The 26,535-nt window shown below is 38.2% G+C and overlaps 2 protein-coding genes across 6 annotated transcripts; one reads left to right on the forward strand and one right to left on the reverse strand.

Annotated features, from left to right (window-relative positions):
* Positions 1-262: 262 nt before the first annotated feature.
* LOC121858712 (eukaryotic translation initiation factor 3 subunit A-like) lies at positions 263-23,024 on the reverse strand. 4 transcript variants are annotated; one of them, XR_006087488.1, is made up of 9 exons: positions 22,908-23,024; positions 21,121-21,285; positions 20,940-21,011; positions 19,721-19,846; positions 16,322-18,000; positions 15,370-15,428; positions 14,808-14,951; positions 10,908-11,004; positions 263-798 (listed from the first exon to the last, which is right to left on the reverse strand). XR_006087488.1 is itself a non-coding variant. In XM_042355310.1 (8 exons), exons 1-7 carry the CDS (start codon positions 22,956-22,958, stop codon positions 14,830-14,832), a joined length of 2,274 nt encoding a protein of 757 aa, XP_042211244.1. In that variant the 5' UTR covers positions 22,959-23,024; the 3' UTR covers positions 10,889-11,004; positions 14,808-14,829. The 4 variants fall into 4 exon arrangements, 2 of the variants coding, with proteins under 2 accessions (XP_042211244.1, XP_042211243.1); XR_006087489.1 differs by lacking the exon at positions 263-798 and adding an exon at positions 4,397-4,551; XM_042355310.1 differs by lacking the exon at positions 263-798 and having other exon boundaries at positions 10,889-11,004.
* LOC121858713 (SET domain-containing protein SmydA-8-like) lies at positions 2,360-13,879 on the forward strand. Of its 2 annotated transcripts, none has more exons than XM_042355312.1 (9): positions 2,360-2,557; positions 3,946-4,116; positions 6,681-6,873; positions 8,858-9,081; positions 9,441-9,726; positions 9,904-10,080; positions 10,473-10,656; positions 11,544-11,728; positions 12,448-13,879. In XM_042355312.1, the coding sequence occupies exons 2-9, from the start codon at positions 3,947-3,949 to the stop codon at positions 12,571-12,573; spliced, it is 1,545 nt and encodes a 514-aa protein (XP_042211246.1). In that variant the 5' UTR covers positions 2,360-2,557; position 3,946; the 3' UTR covers positions 12,574-13,879. The 2 variants fall into 2 exon arrangements, with proteins under 2 accessions (XP_042211246.1, XP_042211245.1); XM_042355311.1 differs by having other exon boundaries at positions 2,361-2,590.
* Positions 23,025-26,535: the final 3,511 nt, after the last annotated feature.

A 26,535-nucleotide genomic window follows, 5' to 3' on the forward strand; every position in this document is an offset into this window, starting at 1 on the left:
TGTGGGTGTGCGAGGGTGTGAGAGTGAGGGCGTGAATATGCGTGAGAGTGGGTGTGTGAGGGTGAGAATGGACGTGTGAGTGGGTGTGAAGATGTGAGTGGCCGGGTGACGACTGTGAGGGTGTTCGTTGACACTCATCAAGGACAACAAATGCTGGTCTCTGTCTATTCTAGAACCACTTCAACTTCTGAACTCTTTTCAATTAGTTATAATCACACGAGGTTATTACTCTGGTGGCTTTACAGGTCATTAAATAAGAAAAACGAATTAAAAGTTTTATTATGTGAATGTTAAATTAAATTGTCTTGTTAAGCCCAAAGTTGCACCTGACCGCGTCCTCTACTGAATCTGCTGCCCCCTGGACGTAAATAATAATAATAAAAGGACTCACGCTACACCAGGAGCACATGGGGGCAATTTGGCAAACAGTCAAGCATCATGTAGTTACTTTCCACATGCGTAATATCCATTAATTGTGATACATTCAGCCAGCAACGCAGCCAGAATAATTGTAATCGTAATTTTGTCTTCATTTCGGCGCTAATTGCTCCATTGCTCACCGAATTCTGATTATCAGAATTTCTGGCACGAAAACGACAAGATATATCATTGCATTTACCTGTCAGCAGTAGGCTAACTTGCTTCCGCGGTTTTCATATGATTGGTTCTCTCATTCCCACCAGGACTTTCCCCGCTGTCTCCACAAGCTACAGTTGTTGTGTATCATCAGACAGTGGTACAGTATTACAGCTCCGCCAATCATACCTCAGGGTGACTCATTGGCTGGAAACTCTGCACCTGTGTAATAACAAGAAACCTATTGAACATGTCACTCTATGGCACCTCAACGATTTATTATTTTTTCTCGTACTGGAAACTAAGCGATAATATACTGTACATCCCCTTTGTTTATAAGAAACGTTGTCCAGTGCAGGAGCTTATAGTTTAAGTATTTAAAAAATATTATATATTTATATATATTTTAGAGATCCACGAAATATAAATTATGTTTAAAAATGATTCAGGTGAAGATTAGGCACCTCAGCATATTTCACCTAATCCCAGATAGTTAGGGTATTTAATCCCTAGTGAACCTTAAATATGTTAAAAATCATAGATAACCTCGTCACATCTTGGTTTAAGGTGCGGCCGATAATACGAGTGGGAGCTTAATAACATACCTGACGTAACAGTCACAGCTAAAGGTAGATGTAATACTTTATCGTAAATACGCATCTAAATTATCTACTTACGAAGATTTTTATAAATAAAACCCTGTTCCTTACACGGAGAATAGTTGGAATCCACCCTAAGAATTGTAATTTAGAGCTTCTAAAGGGTTCTCCAATCCTCAGTGTTCCTCCCGACCCTGATGCGCTTGATATTATGTTGTTGTTGGAGGCGCCAAAGATAACGTTTGTTCTCAATATCCATTATATACAAAGATGACATGAACCAATCCAAAGTAATTTAACTTACCTAAGCTGACGTGACGATCTAAGAATAGTTCTCAGTTAACTTGGGTAAGCTTAGATACGTTAGACTGGGTTTGCTAGGTTTGTTTTACCTGTCAGTATAGACGAGTGTGCACGACATGCCGGTGGTCAAATGAATAGCGGGAAACACAGCTGATAACATCTGTGAACAAGTCGCAATTACGACATCCGCTCTAACGAGCATTCGTAAGTCCATGACTGTCTATATAAATTTCCCATTGTCTAACCCAGGTTTTTGACAACTACAGAAGCCATAGTTAATCTTTGTCGTCTCTTGCAACTGCACTTTTAACATTCTAAGAATTATGAATTATCAAGACGAAAAATAATATGAAATACTTTTGCTAAACTGGACATTTATCAAGTTTACTGTATCATTGTCATATCCACTATAAAGAAAACTAGATGGAGTTTTATCAAACATAATATACATTATTGTCCATCAACTGATAGACAACTTGCTCAAAGGACGAAACAGTTAATGCTATTTAAATACCTCTATTGACTTTCGTGCAAAAACTTAATATAAATTAATAACGTTCATAAACAAAGTCAATCATACCTGTCAATATAATAAGCACGAGCTGGGTACAGGTAAAAAGTTACAGTCAAGAGTTCGCTCACTGTAACTTATCTAGGTTTGCCCAGATAGTTAACAGATGCTGACAAGTAAAATTTCGTCTTCTATAACAACGTGAGTGGGAAATATTCGGTAAATAAACTGTGCATTGTTAACTATTTCACATCTCTACCACATTCGAGAACCGACTACTACGTTCTTCAAGACCACAACGTTGGCAAGATGAGCAGCAGTAAACAGGAGGGTGCGCGCGCAGGCTCACGTGCAGGCCGGTCACGTCTCCCAGACTCGGGCATTACTATTTTGGTTGCTGCGGCGTGTGTCTGCACCGGGATTTTGAACCCTGCGGTTGATATTATTCCTCTAAATTTGTAAATCTGGTGAAAAGTAACAGAGGTTTAGAAACGTCAGGGGTAGAATTTTGAAAGACTATTGCTCTGACCTCATTGTGAATTCATGTGACGCACCCAAAATACTGGAGGTGGGTGTAGTTACTCTTCAGTACTTCAAAAACGTAAGTATTTTAGTACAAGGAGCACGAATACACTTAAACTTTGACCATAATTATTATTTTTATTTTTTATAAATTCAATTCTGACATGTTGAGACATCTGACTGCAGAAAAGCCATGCTAGTTTCCACAACACTAGAGGGATAATTTTGGTGGATTAAGATGGTTACTTCCGTTTTAAGTAAATTATTCTAGCGAAATAATTTGCGGTTACTCACTTGATATACAGACATTTAACTGGCGGGCGGAAATGTTTGACACATGGATGGAAAAACGGACGGACGGAGACTTACAATGTTGCTAAAATGTCCGGACAGATTGAGAAACGAACGGGCAGATGGAGATAAGTAACCAAATCCTGATAAGTACTGTTTTGCCGAATTCAGAATATGTTGATGTGTTCAGTACTCAAAAGTCTCAGACTGATCTGTAATTCCAATTATCTACATGAAGAAGCTAAGCAACGTGTGAACCTTATGTGCTGTATATTATTTAATAAGTGGAATAAGTGCAGCAGAAGCGATTAAATACAGGTAGCTGGTTCATAATTAATACTATTTATTTTTACTTAAATTACAAACTGAGTAGACTCTACGTAATATTTGTATTATTTAACTTCATCTAAGAAAAAAATAAATAGTACAGTATTTAACACGAATGACAACATATAAATTCACAGTGATTGAACAAAACTGAAACGGTGAAGCATAAAAAAACATGAGTATAACTGAAACGATTGTATTGGAATTATAAATAACTACTAAGTTATATAACCATATTCACCTTCCCTGAGATCCTTTATCTCTTCGTCGGTGTTGCTGCAACTTTCATCTACTGCTCTTCCTTTGTCAATTCTTCGTCTCTTTACATCAGGGTAATTGATCATTACAGTCATTCATAAGTATTTTTTAGGCATCAACAATAAAGGTTTTTAAGAACGTGATCTAAGCAGGTCAGTACACAAGTGACTAGACAACAGCTTTCAGCTGATGAGTAATTATTCCCATCGAACAAGAGAGGACACGTGCATTGAATCTTAGTTACACGATAAGATTTTGAAAGTATAAATATATCTATGTTCTTTAGTTCATTGTTTACCAAGATTAAATATTAACTCCAATTAATTTTATTGTAAAATTTTAATGTGATAATGAATTCTCTGAATCACCGGAAGATGAGCCCCAGCTTATTTCACTTGATTAATCGCTAATACTTTTTTTGGGGGGTTAGGATAGATTAGCATTCGGGTGATTAATCTTCAGGTGACGTAAGCTGAGGAAGTAATCTTCAGGTGACCCTGTTTCTTTGATACTGTATAAGCTCGTGTACTGAACTGTACTGTACTCTCGGCGTTTCAGGATGCCAGATTCTCAGGGTGTGTGTGAGGTGTGCAGTAAGGCGGCCAAACAGTTTTGTTCATCGTGTCGGTCAGTGTTCTACTGCTCCCGAGAGTGTCAGAAGCAAGATTGGAAGACACATAAAGGTCGATGCAAACCTTACATTGTCCAAAATCACCCAATTTATGGAAGGTCAGTACGGTATAATTATATTCCTTATTGATCTTAAGCACTTTTACTGTACGTTTATCCTCTTCACCACTGATCGGCTCGTTAGCCGCTTGGGCGGTTGGTCACATCTCTGTTACGCACTGCTGGAAAGTACTGGGCATGCACTGGCCCCTGAATGCTCCAGTGCTAGTCAAGTCTGGTCTTGAAAGAGCTCACACTCGGCGCCATCACAACACACACTGGCAGGTTGTTCCAAGAGTTCTTAATTCTCACTCCGAAAACGTTCGCTCTCAGAGTTTTCTGGACTTGCGGCTTCTTCAACATTGATCTGTGACTCCTTGTGGGGCAGGAATCCACCAGCTCCAGCAGGGCCGGATTTACCTACTTTTATGGGGCCCAGGCCAAACTCATCAGTGGGCCCCCAAATTTATAGAAATGTTTGCATGTTTCAATAATCTGTAGGCAAAAAAATAATATAAGTCTATAAGAGATACCAATATCACAAAAAATAGACACAAAAACACACGTAATATAACACTGAAGTCCATTTAATGCAACATGTAAAATATCAATAGTAAATAATGAGTGCTGCGTACACAATATATAATATCACTGAGCTGAGGCTGAGAAGATACTGACTGGCTGAGCGAGTTGTCAGCAAACCAACGGTAACCCTGACACGTACTGAACGTGAAACGATCCTGTCCTTCACACGTCAAGGCGCTGAAGGTTTCTTGAACTTTACTCTCTCTCTCTCCAGTATATATGTGTGTATAGATAGATAAATAAATAAATAGATAGATAGATCGATGGTGGGACACAGACATTTAAAAAATGTATATACCTGTATATATATATTTTTTTATTATCTTATTTTCTTCATTTAACTATAGGGCCTAGTCTGTGGCCCACCTGAGAACCACCCCATGGCCCACCAGTTGAAGACCACTGCAGGCCTATACTTATTGTACAGGGGCCCTTATGGTTGTGAATATATTTTATAATGAAATACTCGGTGTACACTTGAAACAAGGTTATACGCTGGCACGCTGCGCGACAAATTAGTTTCAGTGGGCCCCCAGATACCGGTGGGCCCTAGGCCAATGGCCTACTTGGCCTATTGGTAAATCCGGCCCTGAGCTCCAGGTTGGACACTGGACTGAGTAGTGCCCTTTGATATGTTTATACACCTCAATTAGGTTCCCCCTTGCCCGTCGGTAGAATAAGCTAGGCAATTGCAGGCTCTCTAATCTCTCTGGGTAGGTGAAGTGCCGAAGTGTAGGTACCAGTCTGGTGGCCCTCCTTCGGACATTTTCAATCAACTGACAGTCCCTAGCATATCTCGTGGACCAGACGGGGTTACAGTACTCCCTAAAGAACTTGGCATTGTCCGCAAACATTTGTATGGAGGAGTGTATAGCTTCTGGCGCAGTACACTGCCCTGTGGTATCCCGCTTGTCAAGGGTACACATGACTATTTCGTACCATGAATCACCACACACTGCTTACGATCATACAGAAAGTACCTGATCCACGCTAGGACACTTCCCTGAATCCCATACCCTTCCAGTTTAATTTTCAGCCTTTCATGGGGCATGCTGTCGACAGCCTGGGCAAAATCTATGTATATACAGTATTGTCGATATTGCTGCCCTGTTCCAGAATTTGGGTCCAAACATCCAGTACCTTGAGTAATTGTGTTAAACAAGAGTGTCCCTGCATAAAACTGTGTTGGCAATCCTTTACAGTTTACATGGTTGTTTCGTAGTATATGTTCCACCATGGCATCTCTTATAATGCTCTCAAGTACTTTACATACTATGTTGGTCAGACTCACTGGTCTATTATTCGTGAGTGACGATTGCCCTTCTTGAAAATAGGAATCACATAAGCCATTTTCCAATCACTGGGGACCTTTTGCTCATCCAGGCATTTACAAAACGGGATCTTCAGGGGCTCAGCAAGCTCGTTGCTCATCTTCTTGTTCATCACCCAACCTGTGTGTCTTCTCACATGTGCACATTCTCTTGTGTATAGCTGTATTATTTTCAGAGCAGAAAAAATCTTATTAGTACTATACAGTACATTATTTTCAGAGGCTATGCAGTGTAGAATCTTTAACCAGTTGGGTAGATATTGGATAGCTATAAAAATAAATGATTTAAATGATTCCTTACTGAATAAAAACTTGCCAAAAATTTCAACTTTGAGAAATTGTATTTATTTGGCCATCCTGTTGCTGTAAGCTAATGTCTTTTGCACCTGGTACAGTCTATAGTAATCATTTCAGTAACTCTGACATCATCTGGCCACACTTAGTCTCTCAATACTGTAATTACAGGCATTGTAGATTTTCTAGGGTAAATTTTGTTAATGTAAAGAATATCAAAATTATTTAGAACTGTTCCATTGACTGAAAACTTGGGAGGTTTTCAGAAAATATAATGAAACCACAAGTTTTTAATATTATGATTTAGTATACTGTATATGATGATGATGACTTAGTATACTGTACATGATGATGATGATTTAGTATACTGTACATGATGATGATTACCTGTAAACATATGATATACTGTATACAGGCACATGGTGGCGACCCGTGACATACGTCCTGGGGAGGTGATCCTGAAGGAGGCACCTGTTGTGATAGGACCAAAGCAGCGATCACCACCTGTTTGTCTTGGCTGTCATAAGGGCATCAGAGGCACCTACACTTGCCCTAAATGTCACTTCCCAGTTTGTGCACCTTCTTGTGAGATCTCAAAATATCATAAGGTGAGTTGAGCAAAAGACCTCTACCCTCAAGACTTCTATCCACTACTGTAGTTTTTTTTTACTTACTAAGAAAAGAGGTGGTGCCACAGTTATTGGTTCTGTATATAGTGCCTCAAATTTTACATTTCAGTTCAAGCTAATTACAAAACGAACAAAATTAGCTACCTATAATTTACAATTACTTTTATTATTGGAATTATGTAAATTAATTTTTTAAAGCAACTCCATTCATTCACATAACCCACAAAAGCCCCCGCTAAATTTAAAAAGTTTGAGTTTTCGAAAAGTCCGGATTCTCGGGTGGTCCGGATTCCTGGCATCCGGATTTTTGGACTTTTACTGTATGTTAAATAAATCATATCACCACATGTCACACTATTAATTTGGGAACAACAGTAGAAATACAAAATCACATGCAGTTAAAGATATCAAAATGCTGACAATAACCAGTCTTCAACAGTGGTAAGAACCAGGATTAATATGCAATGAAAGCATTCCTCAGTACAGAAAACTGTACTGTGAACCGGTGTTTTCTGCTAGAAATGTGTCATCACATGTGTAATGCATCACCATTACCAGTAAATGTATGTTTAACTCATTTTAACTCTCTTGGGGCTTTCATATGCATTTAGTGGATGATATTTATATACCCATTCTGGGACTTCATGTACTTTTTGTGTAGGACATAGTGCAAACATTTGAAATTTTTTTGGCTTTCGCTTGAGTATGATTTAGATTTATATACAGTGACCCCTCCGTTAACGAACTCAATCCGTTCCAGAAGGTCGTTCATTAACCGAAAAGTTCGTTAACCGAAACCATTGTTTCAATGGGTTTTTGGGTAATTGGTTCCAGCTCACCGAAAATTTCCTAAATTCAACAAAAATGGTAGAAAAGTTGAGGTGTGTATGTATAGAAGGCTCCTGGATGATGATGATGATGATGATGGGATTTAGAATGGGGGTGGAGGAGAAGGAAGAAGAGAAGGCATTGGGGTGGAAGAGAAGTCATCCCATGGCGCCATTTCACCCATAAAATTTTAGCTCTCTTGGTGTAATTCAAGATTATTTTCTTTAAATCAACACTGCACTGCATTATATATTGTCAATATGTAAAATATATTTCAAAATGACCAATAATTTGCTTGGAAACACAGAAAAAAAGCATTTAGTTGAAGAGAGTCTCAAGCAAGATGTTACCTCCAGTGAAAACAGAGAGAGACTAACTCCTGTTTGCTGTGTTAAGAGGCTGGATGCCGCACATTAAACTAGTCACTTTACCTTCAGTTATGTTCAATAATTGTTAAAATGACTAAAAAATTGAATATTAAACTTTTAAAATTATTGAATAGTATAAACTTCTTGATATTTACTAAAATAGTAAGGAATTTAAGCCCTAGAACCGATTAATGTATTGGCAGACTGATACTAAAGCTGGTTGCCCGGTCAGTGCAAGCGAAAACATGTTGAGGTCGGTTCGTAAGAACTTCGTTAACCGAATTTGTTTTCGTTAACCGAATTGAAGATCCTTATGGAAGGCAGTTCGTTAATCGAAATTACGTTAACTGAGGTGTTCGTTAAATGAGGGGTCACTGTACATCATACAGCAGACAGTGGGGAACGTGACACTTTGGTAGACCGGGTAGTGTGAGTACTGTATGTATCTTGCGGAGTGCTGTCAGTGAGGATCAGTGGGGTGGCGGGGCAGATCCTGACCAGTTGGTTGGCTCAGATGCACCAGTTCCCTGGAGTTATTAAAATAATTTCAGTCTCTCCATATTTCCTCTTCCTCTGTGTTTCTTGTCTTTACATTGATCAATAGTATCTGATTCCAGGACCATGTACAGTACAGTACTTGCAATGCCTATAACTTTTGTCAGTTTGTTAAATTTTGCTAAGTCTCCCTTTCTCCAATTTCTTTTACTAAAATTTTCTGTCGTATGTACTAGGAATACTAAATTGACAAGGTGTCCCTCTATCACCAGCATGAATGCCCTATATTGACTGGAGCAACAGCAAAGATCAAGATTGACAATGTTGAGTCGCCGCACCCAGCCTATGAATGTATCACGCCCCTGCGCTGTCTTCTTACCAAAGAAACAGACCCAAAGAAGTGGGAGGCCATCACCCACCTACAGGACCATGTTAACAACATCAAAAACGGCGAGATGGACGGCATCATTCAGAGAAACTCCGTTGATTTTCTCAAGTGAATTTCTTGATTGTGTATGATTTCTAGTGACCAATCTTTATCTTTAAACTCTACAGTAAAGCTATGCTTCAAGAGCATATATATATATATTTATATTTTGTACATTAATCCATTTTGTGAATGGTATGTACAGTTTGTATATGTAAACCAAATTTCTTTCAAAGTGATCTCTCACTTATGCAATTTAATGATTTACCCCAGAAATGGAAAAATATAGTGTATAATATTTAATGACCTTTGATTGTTGAAAACACCCACAGTATCAGTTTTATATGGTTATAACCATCCATTTGTGTTTCCTTTTCATACTTGTGTTGTTTTAATTCTTGTAACACGAGTATTTCATTTACCCGCAGGAACTACATAAAGTACGAAGGTGCAGATAGTGCAGAGATATACCGCATGTGTGGCATTCTGCTCACCAACAGTTTTGAATTGAAACATAATGGACAGCGAGTGCGAGGGTTGTACCCACAAGCAGCCATGATGGCACATGACTGTATACCCAATACCAAGCATGCTTTTGATGAAGACCTAATGCTGGTGTTACGGGCAACTGTTGTCATTCGCAAGGGCACTCCGATCACCAGCACCTACACCAACATTCTCTGGAATACCTTACAGAGACGCAAACAGCTTAAAGTACAAAAGGCTCATATTTCTAGACGAAACAAAAAAAAATATTCTGTACTTTAAGGCATTGTATAGTATTCATAAAAAATATATAATCTAGATATTATGTTTTTAATATAATAATACAAATATTCAATATCTTTTATGCATATTGTACTATTTGTCTTAAACCATCTTCCCTAACAGGTTGCAAAACATTTCCTGTGCTCTTGTCGACGCTGTTCTGATCCAACAGAACTGGGAACACACCTCAGTACCCTCCTGTGCAGTGAATGTGGTGGCCATGTACAGTCTACAGCACCCCTTGACATGGATGCCAACTGGGCCTGCCAGAAATGTAGCAACACTGTTTTAGGCAAGACAGTTAGTAATATTTCCTTTTTTGTTTTATGTTCATTTTATGCTTCCAGTTCTTTTAAAATTAGATTTTTTTTTCATAACATTTGTTATTACATCACTCCTTACCAGTATCTGGGAAAGATGGACCTTAAGTTAATTTATTGTTCATTTGTTGCCTAGAAGAGTGTTTACGGGATTATTTATTTGAAAATTACAGCTAATCAGGATGAACTACTGCTGTTTATATATTTATTTTATTTATTTATTTGCAGGAGGAAGGAGTTAACTACAATATTAATCTTTAGTTCACAAAAGTACACATTATCATTTCCATAGTAAATGACTTATTATTGAATCAAATCAAAGTTAAAAGTTTTCAGAGATTTAGAGAGCTAACCATACTAATAACCACACAGGTATTCTGGGGGGACCAAATACTCTACAAGGAGCTGCGTGGGCTGGATCAGGTCTCAGTGCAACCACTGGAGAAGTTCTTGGAAACTTATAAAAAAGCCTTACATCCTAAACACCGCTTTTTTGTTGAGGCCAAATATGCCCTCATCAAGTTCTATGGCAACCACCCAGAATACAGATACAGAGGTTTGTGAGGCCTGTATTTATTAATTTTTTTAATCTACGATGCCTCACTCCTCCAGGGTGCTGCCCCCTTGGGGGATTGACCGTGACTCAAGAGCCTTCAGGAGGCTACATCACCCTTTTTTCCTTCCTGTACAATCTCCTTATATTAATTAGTTCATCCTTTCCTCCCACAATAAAGTCTTCCTCTACTAAGTGCACCTGATAATACTCTCTTTACTCTCCTCTAATGCATCCTTTTTACATATTCTTACCTTCTCATCACGGAGCTTGGCAGATGCGTGGATACAGTGCTCGCTTCCTGTTCCAGGGGTTGGTGGTTTGATTCCCGGGCACTCCCAGTTCACTCAGCTGTCAATGAGTATCTTAAGTTTATAATTTGGGGGAAGTGAATGTAGTCAAGTGCAGTACCGGCCACATTGCCTCCTTGTGTACCAAAGACTTAGTATACAGTGTGCTGTATCTACACTGTCCCTAATGGTCAGTCTTAACTATGAGACTCTCTTCCTTTTCACCATCTCATCAAATCCCTTTACATCCATTCTACACTCTACAATTCCCAACACACGTTACAATTTTTTTTACTGTATCCATTTGAGTGGCCCCAGATTCAGTCCTCAGGTAAGTCATCTTTGTAAGGTAATATGAATTTTAGATCATTCACCTTTATCTCAAATTCATGTTTGATGGCCATAAGTTAAGGAAGAATTTTTTTATGAGTTCTTTCTTTGCTTTCTTCACTCCCAATAGCTGAAATTTGAACTTCATCCAATATTTTATTTTTGGTTAAAAATTTCTAAATTTATATGCTAAGTTTTATGCTGTGTGATATACCAAGATTCATTGGGCAAAACATCTCTTATTACATGTGAATGACACTATATTTACAGATATAACAAGACAGAAATTGGAGAAGAAAGTTGAATATTGCCGGGAGTTGTTGGAGTTGGCTGGCACCATAGACCCTGGTTTGAGTCTCTTCCGTGGAACACTTCTGTTTGAGCTACAAGCTGCCCTTGTGGCACTGGCTAGGATGCTTCTGTCTAATGACGTCATCACTAAGGAGGGCACACAGGTAAAATGATCTTGCCCATAATTTAGGTGACACTGAATTAAAAGGAAAACTTGCTTTAAGGGTAACCTACTGCAAATGGTACAGTATGCACTTATATAACCACAACATCACTTGAGTATTGAAAGAGCATTTGAGAGTACATCTATGAGGTACCACTACAGGTGAATTGATCATTTTCATCTTTATATCCAGGTGTCTTTGGTGTAAAGTGAATCTTATGAATTTTAAAACTGGCCTTTTGTTCTCCAATTTGAAGGGCTGCTCATATCACTGATGACGTCAAACTTGCTTATCGTTTTTACAGCCAGTGATAGATAGGCAATAACTGGTATTTTTATTTTTGACCAAGACTTGATCATCAATGAGGAGTAGGTATGTGGCACACACAGGCCAAGGCTGTGGTGAGGAGCCTGTGACATGTGTGGGAGAATCCATCCCAGAAAAATGTATTGTATACATAGAGCTGCTGATTCATCTATTAACAGTACTGTATTACACATTGCTGGCCGTGTCAATTGACTTTGGTGATATCAGTCTCTCATTGACAATTTTCTTTAATAAGCAAAATTAAGATTTCTAGAGCATTCAAAATTTGTAGAAGTCATCATTTATTGGATTTTATTGTGCACTTGTGCTATCCCATTTAGCTGGGAACAGGGTCCTGTTGAAAGGTATAATTTTAGAAAATAAAAAAATATCACACCATTTTTATTTTCCAGGACTACATGACAGAAGCTGTGAAGCATCTGCAAGAAGCCTCAGAGATCCTAAAGCACGAGCCAGAGATGGAAAAGGGCGGCCTCGATGCCAAGCTGAAAACTTTATCAGAGGAACTTGATATTTAACATTTAGAAACTTTTCATGATTCTTACTTAGGTTAAATACAGAACTCATTCAGTAATTGAACTGTCTGAGACTGGGAGCCTGTTTCATTGATCCATCAACCAAGCTCAGCCAAACATTTGGGAACCTTAGCATCTCTCAGTACTGTACATAAAAGTTGATTGGTTGGACTTGAGATGTCACGTGATGCCAATGAACTCATTGCTCGATTTTTTCTCTTCTGCATTTAATATATGTTGAAAAGAGAAATGGCATGCACTTTGCTGATATATTGGCATGACCCACTAAGCAACCACAAGACTTGTGATGGCTGTTAAGGCTGCTGGAAGTGGCTGGAACTCATGGTAAATGATGGGTCAATCACTGGCCATTTAGTAATCTACAGTAATCATTCTACACCTTGATGTTATTGATCAAGTCAGGGATCTGTTCTCCAAAGTAGTCTCATTAGGAATGTAGTCACAGGTGAATGATTTGTTATTTTTATAGACTGTTGGAATTTTGAAAGACTAATTGAATGTTATTCCTTGAATTTATAGTTCTTAACTAATTAGTACTGTGCTGTTCAGAGATACGAATTTTTTTTTTAACTTTTCTTTATCTGGTGCTATACTTAGAAACAGGCCTTACTTTACATAAGTTTTGTATGTTAATAATCAATCATATTGTAATAAAATGTAAAATTATCTTCACACAACAGGCTGTATGAAATTCTTCCCAGTACTACAGATGGGACAACACAGTAAACACATCACACACACAGTTTTAAAGAAGACGCCTGACAAGACCTGGTTATTTTAGCTGGTGGTCCTTCAGTCTGTTTTATCCCATGATTCAATATACAGTACAATAATACAAAAAACATGAGCTGGTATCTGTTAGGAAAGACACAGTCGGTCCCATTATATATTTCTGACTACTTGTAACCCTAAAGTAAAAGATAACACTGGGGGTAAATGTCTATGATGACTATTTGTAAGGAAGGAGGTGCAAAGGGAAGACACTAATATACTGTACAGAAAAAAGAAAGGCATGGGTAAAATGATATGATATCTATTAGTGTAGTTTGTACTCGAGTTAAGAAAGGACTGTTGTAAAACAACACAAATCATTCCCCATTAAAGACACAATATTGGTTCCCAAGTACTGATGAAAACTCAACTTCATATAAACTTTCTGATGTGCCAATCTCTCTTGTGGAGAGGAAAGCAATAACCTTGTTATACTATATCTAAGGGAGGATGGGGAACTGTACAGTATTGTACATGCTTGCAGCTGTTTTGTGTGTGCATTAAACTTTCTATTATTTTTTTTAACATAATTTGTTCCTCCTTGATCTTTGGGTGCAACTGATGCACAGGAGTGAGTAATGGCAGTGATGTGGATAAGAGTCTATGAGAGATGACAATGACAAGTGTATGTGTGGTTTAACAGGGCAGAACAGAGTTGTGACTACCAGTTGTAGGCACATTAGTCAAAATTATTGTTCAGGTACATTGTACACATTATGATAGTTTGAAAGATTAGCAAAATCGGTTGATTTCTCTATCAGAAAATGCATGTCATTAACACTACCAGCCAATGGAGGTAGCTGTCACCTAAATCTCCCTGTACATTTGCTTCACATTTGTGTTCTTAGATACACAAATAAACTTTATTAGAAGCCTGGAGTCTATGGATACATTAAGGGTGTTAGCACCAATATTTCTGTGATTGTGTAGTGAGAACAGCTTGTGCGTGAAAATGTGTAATGAATGGAGATGCAAATTTTACTTGATGACTCCAGTTCATATGTGAAGTATTTTTAATGTATGAGGTCATGACTCATTGTAAAACCATCTTTGTAAATTATTAGGCATGTTACTGTTGTGTCCAATTGAACCAACAGTGCTGGATATACAATCTCATATGTAATATACCTGTACATATAGTAATAAGTACAGTATGATAAAAATCCTTGCTATTTTGGTAAAATTATATTGTTTAGAAAAATTTTAATACCAAAAGATACTGCCAACCGATGCTTTTAATAATAAAATGATTTCACAAAGCTACTTTAATTATTTATATATACAGTAATATACTGTACAAGTTTTTCTATAAATACACCTTGGCAAAGTAGCTTATAAACCTGCAAAATACTGTACTGTATGTCATAGCTATCTAGGGAATATCTCCCGTGTTCACAAAATTCTAACAAACATATCAGTTACAATAACAACTTGAAACTATTTACCATTAGGAGGAAATTTATGGATTTAATCATCTTCATTGAAAACAATATGTCCCCCCTGGAACTGGGTGATGGAAGATGACTGACGTAATTTAGCCTGCCACGATGGGTGGATATTCTGCATGTTGTCTGTTGACGATGTTCCACCTAAAGTAAAGGGAAAAAAATTATTGATTTGGTTAGTGTTCCTCACACATTTTAGAAAACAATTAACAAATTCAGCAGTGTAAAAAGAATAAGTGAAAAACATTAATCAAAGTTCTTTTGCATTCACAAAATCAGAAAACAGAAAATAATGTTTGACAGAAATATAACATGAAGCTTATATTTTGTTGAATATTTCCAATCCCTTTATTTCCACAACATAAAGATAAACCTTACATACAAAAGTCTGACTCATAAAATATACAAGAAATATACCCTATGAACATGAGGTTCATCGAGTTTCTTCCTGTCTGAAGACAGTACTGTACAGTACTTTGTTACCCACAATTATCCTTGGACTGACTGAGGTTATAGATACAAAAATCCTGGAAACAGATGCCAATAGTAGATGTTTTCTCACCTGTCAATGGTGCTGCAGGACCATCATCTTTGCTTGCCAGAGGAATCATGTTAGGATTACTGGAATCACCGAGAAAAAATAAAAATAATTATTACAAATAAACAGTAAAATACAGTAGTTGGAGAGAATAACAGATAAAGTAATGTACATTCATAAAACTCATGATAAATGTTAAAACAAATTAATGACATATTACCTGTACTTTACTCAGTACAGTACTGTACAGTCTACCTTGTGCTCATGTTTTTTTTTCTGGCTCAGTGGCCCCACCTTTTTGTTTGTTAAAAAAGTTGTGTATACTGTACAGGTACTTCACTCTTATATGTATTATAGCAACTAAGAATAGCAAGAAAAAACGAAGATTCCCATGATTTGTTTCATTTACCACCTATATTCTTGAAAATTAGAAGTCATTTATTATAGTCACTGGTGTGGTTGGATGCATCTCTCTAATCCCACTTAGTTTCACTATGGGCATTCTTTCAGGGAGGTTATTAAGTGACCCATAGCTGTTACTTAAAGCAAAAATTGGTGAGCAGTGCATAACAGTATTGCAGAACCATAGTTGGACAAAAAGATTCAGCATGAAATACTCTACATTCCTTGAATATATGTCAGTTACTTAGACTGAAAAGAAGGAACTAGGTACCATTAGAATACCATGTTCATAAAATCTGGTAATGGACTGTAAACATAGTAATGCTACAATGCTGCATTAATGTGTGAAAAGAGTTGGACGTAAAACCCAATTGTGATAAATATTTCGACTCCAAAAAATACATCATAGTGACTTAGTTTTGAAAGGTATCCAGGTACCACCAAATGATCATACCCATACAAATTAATGGCGGGTTATGTTGCATTGCAGGAATATGAGAAGTAAAATGATTACTTTTATGTCCAAATGAAATACTAATACTGTTGTATAGTTTCAGCTTAACACTAAACATACCCTTTCCATGGGAACTGTGTAAATGAGCCTCCACGACCTCCTCTTCGGTCTCCAAAGCTTCCTCTTCTGTCACCACGACCTCCTCTTCTGTCTCCATGACCTCCTCTACTGTCTCCCGAGTCTTCACCTTTGTCCCCTGGACCTCCTTTTCTGTCTTCTGAGTCTTCACTTCTGTCTCTAAAGCCTCCTCTTCTGTCTCCAAAGCTTCCTCTTTTATCTCCAAATCCTCCTCTTCTGTCTCCAAAGCCTCCTCTTTTAACTCCAAAGCCTCCACTTCTGTCTCCAAAGCCTCCTCTTTTGTCTCTAAAGCCCCCTCTTCTGTATTCTGAGTCTTCACTTCTGTCTCCAAAGCCTCCTCTTTTATCTCCAAAGCCTCCTCTCTTATCTCCAAAGCTTCCTCTTTTATCTCCAAAGCCTCCTCTTCTACTTCTGTCGCTCCCCCATCCTCTACTTCCACCTCGTCCCCTCTCAGTGTCTCTCGTACCATCGTCTTTCCTGAATAAATTTTTCTTGAAGAATTTGCTGGTGTCTATGATGCCACTGTCCTCAGACTCCTCATCACCTTCCCCTTCTGATCCCCAATCTCCTTCAGCTGATTCTCCACCATCACCACCTCTTCCCGATCCAAGGAAGAAATCACTTCTTTTCTTTTTTTTCACATTCTTGGGTTTTGTCTTGCTAAATAAGTTCTCCTCATCCTCAGAATCAGACATGGCTTGAGCTTCACTTCCTTCAATTATTCCATTAATATTTGTTAGATCCAACTGCTTCACTTCTGAAGTCCTTGAGGGTTTCTGAGTCTTTTTATCAATTGTTCCTGTCATGTTTGTTAGATCCAACTGCTTCACTTCTGAAGTCCTTGAGGGTTTCTGAATCTTTTTATCAATTGTTCCTGTCATGTTTGTTAGGTCCAACCGCTTCACTTCTGCAGTCCCTGAGGTTTTGGGAATCTTTTTAACAGTAGGATATTTTGCATTTATAAGTTTCTTCTTCATTGACACTTTCCGCATCTCTTCTTCACTACAATCGCTATCAGAGTTGGCGTGTTCAGATTCTTCTCCTTCACTGATGCTTTCTTCATTACTGTCAGAATCATTACCCTTCTCTTCTTTAAGCTTCTTCCCTGATGCACCAACGACAAAATCTGAAGTTTCATCCTCACCACCACTACTATCTCCACCCAATGCTGGCTCTTTCTCCTCGTCATCGCTTTCTTCCTCGTTACACTGATCACTGTCGTCCAGAGTACTTTCTGTTCTAATTTGCCTTTTCATTTCTACACTTACACTTTCATCATTGTCTCCAGTTCCATCTTCCATGTCACCCATGCTCTCCCCTAGATCACTCCTACTGTCTCTTATATCCTTCTTCTTCCCTTGATTTGTCTTTTGTATCTTGTTTGTTTTTGTCACTCCCTTTCTTTTTATCACTCCTTCATCTTCTGACTTAAGATTCAAGTTCATCTCTCTCTTCCTCTTCCTACTTCTGCTGCTGGCCTTCTTCTTTCCCCCCGTCTTGCCTGCAGGATCTACTCCCTGGAGGATTCGTGGGTCAATATCAATGTCCGTCAGTTCTTGCAGACGTTGGAGACTTTGCCGCTCTTTCTCCAGATATCTCTCCAACTGGCCCTTCATCTTTAGTTTCTTAAGCTTCTTTTCTCGATGAAGAATACCCAGGCCCTGAAAGGTATAAAAACAAATGTGGGTATGTTAGAGACAATCTGATCCAAACCAACCTGTGAAGTACTGCTGAATGAATAGTAGTGAGCTGTACAGATGAGTGCCTTAGCAAAAAAAATTTTAAGGAAGATTATGCATGAACCTTTCCCACAGAAGGACATAAGATGACAAATATGATGCTTAAAAAATATTACCCAATGACCTATTCTTTTTCCTTGATAGTTTGTTTTCTAAGACAAATGTTTGCAACAGAGCCCTGATTACATACAGTGTAAACAACAATAAATTCTTTCAAATACTTCTTGTTTTTCTTTTTTTTTTTTTTGCTTTCTTTACACCAACTGCTGCCTACCCCAGTTGTACTCAGGACAGACAACAGTTGCTGCCTACCTCAGTTGTACTCAGAGCAGACACCAGCTGCTGCCTACCTCAGTTGTACTCAGAGCAGACACCAGCTGCTCAACTGAAAGCAAAAACTATTCTCCTAAATTCCTTTTATAAGTGACTACTATACACTCACGTGCCATAGTTTCGATGCACACTCTACCCCTACTCCTGACTCGATGGAAGTCGTAGCCTTGGCTTTATACCGAACGTTACCCCCCCCACCTCACTTCCCTCCACCCATTGTTTCAGTGGTGCAATGTGGTAGCTCGAAGCTTCGCTGAATTGTACGAATAGCAGTTCATGATGTAATATTTGAGAGAATATATGCACGATACAGGTTTTTTTAGTGACTTCACAACACTTTATTTACCATCACTATACAAGAGGGACCGTTCGGTTTGCAGCCCTGATTACGACTTCCCTCGAGCCAGGAGTAGGGGTAGAGTGTGCATCGAAACTATGGCGCATGAGTGTACATGATTAGAACAAACCAATGTACAATAAATGTTTAAAAAGGAACTAATAAAACCATAAATTTCATGTTGCAAGATGTTATGACAATAAATTTTTTTAAACCATTAAGTGCAACTGAATTATAACAGGATTAAGTGATACATTCATTCTCAATGAATGATCCAGTTTGGATTAGTTGATTATCACATTCTCTGATGGATTCCAGTGTATTCCAGAATGAATAGAAAAGAGCAAAGAGTAAACTGACAGAACATAATGTAATACATATCCAGATATGGTACCCCCAAGGTGGGATACCTGGCGTAAACATTTGACTCAGAACTTTCCCGAGAATACCCAGTACATGCCAAGACAATCCACGATTACCTCTTAATAACCAATCACCTAATTAACTAAAAACTTCAGTCATTAAACCAGGAAACCCTAAAAGTCCACTTAAGTATCTCAGTCTTTAGGCCATGTAACACCCTATATAAAAGACTAACATTACAAAGAAAACATTTAGCTGCCCTCAAGGTAAGAGCAGGAACAGAATGACCGTGTTGTGCAGAGGGTGACGGAGATCTAAGGTGGTCGATCAGTTTAGAATGCTTTGTAATTTACATGTTAATAAATGAATAGATATAAACATCTCGTTATTCTCACACAAAAACTCACAACTTCTTTTTTAGGGTAATTTCTTAATAGGATGACTTCTTTTGAGACTCCAGTATAGTCTAATCATTGAATATACACTATTGTATTGGAGTTTTTGACCCCAATCACAGGAAAAATAAATATTCTCTAGTTTTTACCACCTAGAACTGAATTTGTAAACTGCTAAAGATTATATAAATTTTCTTTATTATATATTACTAACCTTTATAATAAGTGGAACCTCTTCATTCCAGTTTGGATACTGCTCACGTAATTTACTGATGGCAGTGCTAATACCTTTATGCTCTGCAAGACGACACAGAGCTCTTTCCTCCATCTTTGCTTTTGGCTGTAGGGAAGATATTTTCAGAGAATACAGTAAAATATGATTTGGTTAATACCCGCTGTATTCTCAAAACTGTTCCAGCCTTATTTCATGAATTCAAAAAAGCATGCAAAAGGCAAAACAGACCCCTCAGCAGTTTGTTAGCAATAGTGACCTTAATCTCTGACAATGTGAAAAAAAAAAGCCTGAGATGTGTCTTCACCCATATCACAAAGCAAATTACAGAACTGTTGACAACTTCTGCCAACAGCTCGCGCTGCTTCATAATGACTGTGCCAGCGAGTGTCACTAAGAGTCTTGAGTCAATACTTTGCTGTTTTATTGCTGGAGAAATAAGTAAATAAGGAACTTCAAGAGTGCAGCTACAGCGCACATTCACACACTAGAATATAGTACGTACTTAGCACATCCTGAGCTGCAGCAAATGCTTGTAGTAGAATCATAGCTTACAATAAAATAAACAAAAGTAATATACTAAAGCATTTTTTTTTTACGGGGAATAGCCACCTGGGCACAGGTCATCGACCCACAACGGGGCCTGGGGGGCGATAAAACTAAGCTAGAGGGGAGGAAAAAATGGGGGTGCCCAACCCATGGCGTAATTAGTGTAAGCCTTAGCCAGGCTTTGAGTCAGTTAGCTTAAGATGAACCAAACACCTTTTCTTCGCTGTGTGTGACATGGTGCAGGCTGAGTGGAGGGGCTTTGGAACACCTTTAAACTAGTACTTGAAGGTTTATGCAGGAAGTTCTCATATTTGCAGGAAAGGTTCCTGAAGTCTATCTATAAAATTATAATTTTTCAAAGTATACATTGCTTAATGAAACATAAACTTGTACAAGCAAGTGGTAAATACAGATATCAATTAAGTTTTCATTATCCAGTACTTAACCCTTGTGTATGGGGTCACCTCTGAGCTGAATAAAATCATCTGGTATTAGCCAAATAAATTATTGAAAGTCACTTGTATGCCACTGTTAGGGATTTTTATCTTAGCTCACACCCATTAAATGCTGTAACATGAATTACTGTATGTTATTGTACTACTACCAAAAAATTATAAAATGCATGAAGTACTATATAATATATTTAACTTACATTTTTGCAGACTGAAGAAAATGACTTCTTATTCAAGAGGACAAACTTTATCACATCATCAGGACGCATGGGCTGAAAATATAAATAATATCAATAATTATGAAACCCTCGCTGCCTGCACATCCTGTTAGTTATTTCCCACAGTCCAGTAAGGTGGCTCGTGTAGTACTACAGTATTTACCTTAAGGGCCATTACTTCTTCTACAAGCCTCTCAGCCTTATGCTGAAATTTCTCTTTTTGTTTATCATCTTCAGTCTTCTTTTCACGTAACTTCTTGGCCTGCCTTATGAGCTTCTTGATCACATGATCCTTTCCTTGTCGTGCCAGAGGTCTTTTCTGTACTATCTGTGGATATAATACAAAAATAAGAACCTTGTCATACATACAAGCTATTCTTTTCATTATCAACATAAGTAATAATTACCAAATATTATCTTATTCACAACATACCATAAGCCCTTTCCATTATCAGCACCATAACTCAAGCAAGAGTGTTTCATGCACAGGATTTTACATATACTGTATTGGTACCGTATTTGCAGATTATGCACACCTCTCACACCAATATTCCAGAGCTCGTTAAGAATCCACTTTACCTTGGCATAAAATATGTTAAGAGTCCCATTTGTTGTACATTGATGATGTTTCATTAATAAAAAAATTCCACAAATTTCTTATAATTGGTCAAATAAGGTAAATTTTTGTAAATTTGGGACTTATTGCACATTAGGAAAGGTTAGGTCTGGTTGTCAAAGGTTTGCGATGGGTGGTTTTTTGTGTGTGTATGTTTTAACCTCACAATTTCCCTCATCTTCAAAGCCCTGCTCACTTGGTGCATCCATTGTTGTTGCAAGTGATAGTGGGTCATATCTCCATAAATATTCATGGAAAAGAATAAACGAAATCAAGCAACTCCTTTTAGTGTTAGCCGTCTGCTCCACTATTACCAAAATTTACTTGCCCAGATTTTTTTATAGGATAAATGTGATAAACATCATAAAACATTCAAGGCTATTGTGTGTATCAACTCACAGATCACTTGTATCTGTCTAAATGGTGTCATTGACAGTAACCTTTGTCATGTGATGTTATAACTCCTGTGATAAACTACTCTAACTAACACGACCCCCTACTTCCCTATAATTTAGTGTCAGTGGTAGTAACACTTGTCAAATGAAGTCATAACTCCTGTCACCTCACCTCACACCTGCAGGGTGTATAGGGAGGCAGAGGTAGCACCTGCCAAACAGACTAAGGGCCTTAGGACTACTACCATGCCTGTGCCATGCACAAGCCAACCGGCCTATTGCAGACTCCTTATTTTCTTATGTACCCTTCAGGCAAGGCACAATAGGGCAGATGTCATTGAAACATTCAAAATCCTGAAAGAGATGGATAACGTGAACCCGGGACATTTCTTTGTGATATCACACACCACCAACACGAGGGGAGAGGTTTCTTTTAAAAATTTAACAACTTGACATGGAATGACTGAGAGGCAGGTGCTGACAAGCGGCTTGTTGAAAGACCTCCCTGGTTAAACATGTACAGTGAGGTGGGGTGATGAAGCACTCGACAAATTCCCACCTTGGTATTTTCCTCTCAAAAGATTAGCTTGTCTGCCTGGCAAGTGCCGGGTAGATGAACATGAAAAATTTGTAAAGATAAAAACTCACTTGTTTGTCCCTAGTCTGGGCACGGCAGGGTTACCGAACACTGCCTGTTACCTAATATGAACAAACTCCCAACAGTTACTGGTGGGAACGAAAAATGAAGATCACTTAGCCAGAGAGTCAGTAGTATACTGAGTCTAAGTTATGAATGATCTAAGTACTGTAATGGATACTTCAACCAAAGGTGGACACACTTAATGAAACTCCTTTCTCCAGACTGGTCTTCTGAGAATTCGGTCTACAGATGAAACACATTTGTATAAAAAATAATACCTGATGAAAATTCATACTTACAAAATTATTAAGAATTAGCTTAGTAAGTGTAGAAGAACCTTGATCGTCCATTGCACATGCAAGATACTGTGAAGGTTCAGCAGCATGGAACAATACGGACTCCTCTACGTGCCTCGGTCTTGGTGACACTAAATATTGATCATAAAGGCGTGGAACGATTCGCTTATTTTATTTATAATGCCCTTATAAAATCAAAATTTTCTAAAAAACTAACTTTTATTTGCATTATAATGTATAATATGTATAATATGGATCAAAATATAAGTTTGTTTGAAATATGTACTGATTGAGATAATTATTATAAATCATATTTATTACAGACACGCGAAGCTCTGAATTACTACCAACCTAAAACTTTTTGATGTTTACCTTTAACTCGAGGGAACTTTTGCAAGAATTATAGGTCTGTGTTTTAGCAAAGGATTTCTAGTAAGTCAAAACTGATAGAGCTATCTAATATAAATTTAATAATAAATCAATACTAAAGTTCTTTTATGGACAAGGAATTCACACAAACATTAACTTTGACACACACACACACACACACACACACACACACATACATATAATATTATACACACGATATTTCGTTATCGCCGCATTCAACGTACACATACATAATTATATACACATACACACATATATATATATATATATATATATATATATATATATATATATATATATATATATATATATATATATATATATATATACTGTATATATATATATATTTCATTAGCCCAATAAAGCACGCAGACTTCACATACAATCAACACCTCAACCCGCCAGGATTCGAACCCACGGCCCACGAGCCCATGACTGTGACCGGGGAACGCTACCTCTGGATCACCAGGATACTAAAAGCAGTCCTAGACTCTGTTATATTTCACACAAAGCCTGTTCAACGAGCTTATGGCGCCGTGAACCTCTAATGGGGACTACCCGTATCACGTTTTAAGAGAAAGGTGGAGGTAATTTATAAAACAGGTTTGTTATTAACGCTATCCAGAAGTTATCCCACTTGTGCCCGCCAGCCTCACCGTCAGTGACCGTCACCAAGGATTTTAATACTATTAGAATACTTGGAAGGACTAAGGTGAAAGCCCGCCAAGTTTAAAATAAAATGACCCAGAAAATAAGTTACGAATAATTGTTTCTTATTTGCATTCACAAAGAAAGAAGAAAAGGCATGAAAAACAACCTGCCTCTCAACTATGGGGAAGACAAAAGGTAATTTATTTTAGCATGTTTTATATTTCTGGTATTGGAAGCAATTTAATAAATTTGTGGTGGAACTGGAACTAAAAGTCTGATTATAAAAGAATACACATACAGCTGTTTTAATTTTAATACAGGTATTATCTTTACTGTACTTAATTAATTACAAATGTTTTTTGTTTGGATCACCAGAAGAATCATCGCCCCAGCTTCAGGTGCTCCTCTTGTTTATATAACAGTTACAGACCGAAGGTGTTTATTTAAATATATAATTAAAGGAGCCAAAGCAGATATAGTAACATATAAAGAAATTGATTTTAAAAATCTATTCGGGAAAGAGAAAACTGAATATCACCTTAGACGTGACGGGATCTGGAAACCGGACACAGGATGGGAAACATCAATAGACGGTGTGATATGGTGATCATTGTGTGTGTGTGTGTGATTATTTTTATATTTCATGACCTGTACAGCATTTTGAGTTATTAGTATCCACATGTACAAATTTAGGTGGGATGGTACGAAATTTCAAAGCAAATTAATTTATTAATTTTCATTAATCATTTTACCAATTATCAGCTTACTAGCCGTTCGGGCGATTGGTTCGTTCTCTGTTACTTTATGAACTTTATTTGATCAGTGTTAGTACAGGAAGAAATAGGAATATCCCGAGGAAACCTGTGATCTGTGATGTTTGGCAGTCACAGGTATAACACACCCTCTCGTGTGTCAGGGCCAAGCAGGACTCGACCCCACGACACAGTAGTAAGCTATACTCTTGTTTCCGCTGTACCACCCATCTAATGTACTACACAGAATATAGAATAATAAGGCTTCATTATTTCAAAACATCAATGCGTTATTTTCTACGTAATGGTGTTCGGTAGGGGGTTTGAGACATGGTTGGCCTGGCCTCCCCGCCCCGTGAGCGACCTTGCCAGGGCTACCCCAGCCGGCCACCAACTTTCTCCGACGCTCGTCCCGGATGCGTCGGGTGGAGCCAAGTACCAGCCGGACCGAACCACCCGCCCCTGTTTTCTCTTCTTTTCCTCATTTACTATCTCCTGCACGCTACTTATTCCTTTCTATTTCATCAGCATCAGTTTACTCTCATAATCAGAATACATCCCCGACGATTCCTAAAGATCTAGTTCGTTTTCGTAAGGATGGAAAGATGGAAATGGATGAAAGCCAGAGAAACTCACAGCCCGACCAGGATGCTCCGGCCCGAGAACCACTTTTCCTTTCAGTCATCCGAGATGCTCAGTCACTAAGTTGGCGTTCACTGACATTCGCTATTTTACCCTCCTACTCTTCCTCATTAGTATGTTTCGTTGTTTATTGCACGGCGACAGTGTACTTAGGCGTTACGTATGATAAGCAGCGATCTTCTGATTGGAAACGATTAAGGAATTCAAATAATATGAAAGAAAAAAATAACTTGTTCGATAATAATTTGTAGACGGATCCTTGATTTTTTGCTCCATTCATTCAGGGGTTATTCTAACAAGTTTAAAAGACATGCTATCGTAACCTACCTTCACAAACTTAACCTTAATTTGGCTCGTTTAAACCAAGATTAACTTCCTAATTTTATTTTGATTTAATATAACTTCAATTAGCTTACCCTGATATGTCTATTATTGAATTCACCTGAGCTCCTAAGGTAAGATTAGGGGAGGAGGGGATGGGGTGACCGCCAGCCCTCCTACATTCCCTAGTGGTTAAAGTTGGATTAATTAAAGATTAGATAAGTTAGTTTAGACTAGTTAGCCTTGTTATCTTCGGTTGTTAGGTTAGTGGGTTGGCAGTTTTCGTTCAGTAATTTTAGGTTAGGTTAGGTTTGTTTCGTTAAGATAGTATAAGTTAGTTAGTTAATGTAGTGTAGGCTGTGGATTCTTTCATTTACGGAGGTATGTAGAGAAAGTCAAGAAGGAGGAGGAGGGAGGAGGAAGGAAGGCCATGGGTGAGAGCAGTAGTAGAGAAAGTCAAGAAGGAGAAGAAAAAAAGAAGGAAGGAAGGAAGGAAGGAAGGAAGACCAAGAGCAGTAGCAGAGAAAGTCAAGGAGAAGAAAAAAGAAGGAAGGAAGGAAGACCATGGGTGAGAGCAGTAGCAGAGAAAGTCAAGAAGGAGGAGGGAGGAAGAAGGAAGGCCATGGGTGAGACCATGGATGAGAGCAGTAGCAGAGAAAGTTAGGAAGAGAGAGGAGAGTGGCGGTGGACGTTTGCCTAGTACAGTACGACGAACCCGGACCTGGGGGCTTGTGTCGGCTTTCTCCAGCACGCCCACCCCACCCACCTATACCCACCTACACACCTATACCCACCACTTACACCCACCTATACCCACCTACACACCTATACCCACCACTTACACCCACCTATACCCACCACTTACACCCATCTAT

The sequence above is a fragment of the Homarus americanus genome, unplaced genomic scaffold (assembly GCF_018991925.1).
Source record: "Homarus americanus isolate GMGI-L3 unplaced genomic scaffold, GMGI_Hamer_2.0 scaffold74, whole genome shotgun sequence".
In the NCBI taxonomy this organism is placed as follows: Eukaryota; Metazoa; Arthropoda; class Malacostraca; order Decapoda; family Nephropidae; genus Homarus; species Homarus americanus.

Bases quoted from the DNA above. Each gene is read 5' to 3' on its own strand.
- LOC121858712 (XM_042355310.1), bottom strand. From the start codon at position 22,958: ATGGACGATCAAGGTTCTTCTACACTTACTAAGCTAATTCTTAATAAT. The intron at 15,429-16,321 runs GTATGTTTAGTG...CGGTGATTCCAG, and splicing joins ACACAGTTCCCATGGAAAGG to TAATCCTAACATGATTCCTC. The intron at 14,952-15,369 runs GTGAGAAAACAT...CCTTTACTTTAG, and splicing joins TCCTGCAGCACCATTGACAG to GTGGAACATCGTCAACAGAC.
- LOC121858713 (XM_042355312.1), top strand. From the start codon at position 3,947: ATGCCAGATTCTCAGGGTGTGTGTGAGGTGTGCAGTAAGGCGGCCAAA. The intron at 4,117-6,680 runs GTCAGTACGGTA...TACTGTATACAG, and splicing joins AATCACCCAATTTATGGAAG to GCACATGGTGGCGACCCGTG. The intron at 10,081-10,472 runs GTTAGTAATATT...ATAACCACACAG, and splicing joins ACACTGTTTTAGGCAAGACA to GTATTCTGGGGGGACCAAAT.